The sequence below is a fragment of the Tupaia chinensis genome, unplaced genomic scaffold (genome assembly GCF_000334495.1).
Source record: "Tupaia chinensis unplaced genomic scaffold, TupChi_1.0 Scaffold145456_1, whole genome shotgun sequence".
NCBI lineage: Eukaryota > Metazoa > Chordata > Mammalia > Scandentia > Tupaiidae > Tupaia > Tupaia belangeri.
This window is the reverse complement of record NW_006205314.1, coordinates 130137-132085: the sequence shown is the minus strand read 5'-3', so window position 1 is coordinate 132085 and position 1949 is coordinate 130137. Positions and strand designations below refer to the sequence as shown.

The 1949-nt window shown below is 49.1% G+C and overlaps 1 protein-coding gene across 3 annotated transcripts in view; it reads left to right on the top strand.

Annotated features, from left to right (window-relative positions):
• NSDHL (NAD(P) dependent 3-beta-hydroxysteroid dehydrogenase NSDHL) overlaps positions 1 to 1949 on the top strand; it is a 21754-nt gene that overhangs the window by 10689 nt on the left and 9116 nt on the right. For all 3 annotated transcript variants that reach the window (XM_027768084.1, XM_006168030.3, XM_027768085.1), the window contains exon 4: positions 1615 to 1761. In XM_027768084.1, coding sequence (XP_027623885.1) covers positions 1615 to 1761 — 147 coding nt within the window. The remainder of the gene's footprint in view (positions 1 to 1614; positions 1762 to 1949) is intronic.

Below are 1949 nucleotides of genomic sequence, written 5' to 3'. Positions count from 1 at the left end.
CTTTCCAGTCACATTCATCAAAATAATTCCTCCTTGATTCCTTTCTCTCTCACCCTCCACCCAACCCTCAGCAAATCTGTTGACTCCACCCTCAAGACATTGGCTTGTCAGAAAAGTCAGGACTGATTTTTCTTCTAGGTTTTTCTATGCAACAATGTATGATAACTTTTCTTCCAACCCAATAGGTCCCTAATCCAGCAACAAAATACAACAAAGACTGGACGGTGGATTGTTCCAGATTAAAAAGTGGAAGAGACACGAGGCCTGAATACAATGTGTGTTCGTGATTAGAGCCTAGGCCCACAAGAGAAAACAACTGTAAAGGACATGTGGGGATAGTCAGGGGAAGCTGCATGGAAATGAGCTCTTGGATAGCAGGCCCGTGCCTGTTGAGTTTCTTAAGTGTGACCATCACTTCGTGGTTACAGGGAAGACTTCCGAGCAGATGCCTGGAGAAGCGTTCCAAGGCCAAACGGCTTGATGTCTGTGTAGAGAAGGAGGGAGGATATCGTGGCAATGTAGCAATGCATGAGTTGAGGCACATAATTCATGGTCGTCTTTCTTTTGGTGACAACCATGAATCATACCTATTACTTCATTAAGGTCTGGCAAAATGGTGACATGCTGTCACTCTTCGTTTAGCAGCGCTAATCTTTGCACGTCACACAGATTACATGCTCACTTCTTTGCCTTTCTTTAGAGTTCAGAAAGAATTATTGTTCTTGTGGGTGATCGAGCTGTCCCTTCTCTGGCCAGCGGGAGGCTCCTCCTGTTGCTGCTCAAGTCCTTTTGCTGTGACTTGTAGACCGTGGCCTGTAGTCTCGGCTGCCTTCCTAGCCTGCTGCTCTGGCCAGGCGTTCCTATTCACCCTGCGTGTGTCCTGCCCCAGACCTGCAGCAACCTTTCCCTTCAAGAGCTCTGGTTCCAGAAGAGCTGCTTTAAAATCCCTTTCAGGTTGCTGTCTTACATCTAGTTTCACAGGAAGGACTATGCCTGGTGTTGTCTATTTATGCTGTCTTTGGTGGCATGAGGCTTTTCGTGTGATTTGTAATTTCTTCTTTTTTAAAGAGAGTGTGTGTGTGTGTATATATATAGTGCATGTGCTCACCAGAGAGACAGAAAGCGAAAAATAACCCCCTGGGGGATGGCCACACCGCAATCCCTTCTCCATGTTCCTCTAGGGATCTTGGGCACGCATGCACATGTACCTGGTGTGAGTTTTAAGCCACTGGGTCCGGGACTCGAACCGCAGTCGGTTATGTGGGAGTCCGGTGATGTAACCATTATACCGTGATTCATAATTTATGTGAGCTCACCTTCCTCAGGAGTTTTACCCTCCAGGTGCCCTGAACACACAGGGGGTGTTGTCACCATCTGGATCCCACAGGCTTCTCATGCCCCTTTACTGGGGACTAGTTAACAGAGAGGGGGTGATTGAAGGGACAAGTTGGCATCTACCCCAGGCCCTCGTATTATTTGAATATTTTATGATGACGTATTATCCTGTGGACTGTAGATCTGGTCAGCGCAAGGGACCTACACGAGGGGCGCCTGAGGAAACTGCTGCCCTGCCTGAGGCAGGATTGCTCACTTCGTCCTTGTTTGCTCTTCCAGGACCTGTACCCAGCTCTGAAAGGTGTCAGCACAGTTTTCCACTGTGCGTCGCCCCCACCATCCAGTCACAACAAGGAACTCTTTTACAGAGTGAATTACATTGGCACCAAGAATGTCATTGAAACTTGCAAAGAGGCTGGGGTTCAGGTAAGGGAAAGCTGCAGCAAGTACTGTTGGGAATGGGCGGGAGTGGGGGCCGATGTGGCTTTTTTTGCTGTTCTCTGGGGCCCAGCCAGGGCTGCTGCTTAAAATGTGGTGGCAATCTTAGAAAGGATGCCCGGGCGCCCTGGCGCCCTGCTGGGAATGATGAGGGTCCACTTGCCAAGGCCAGCAGG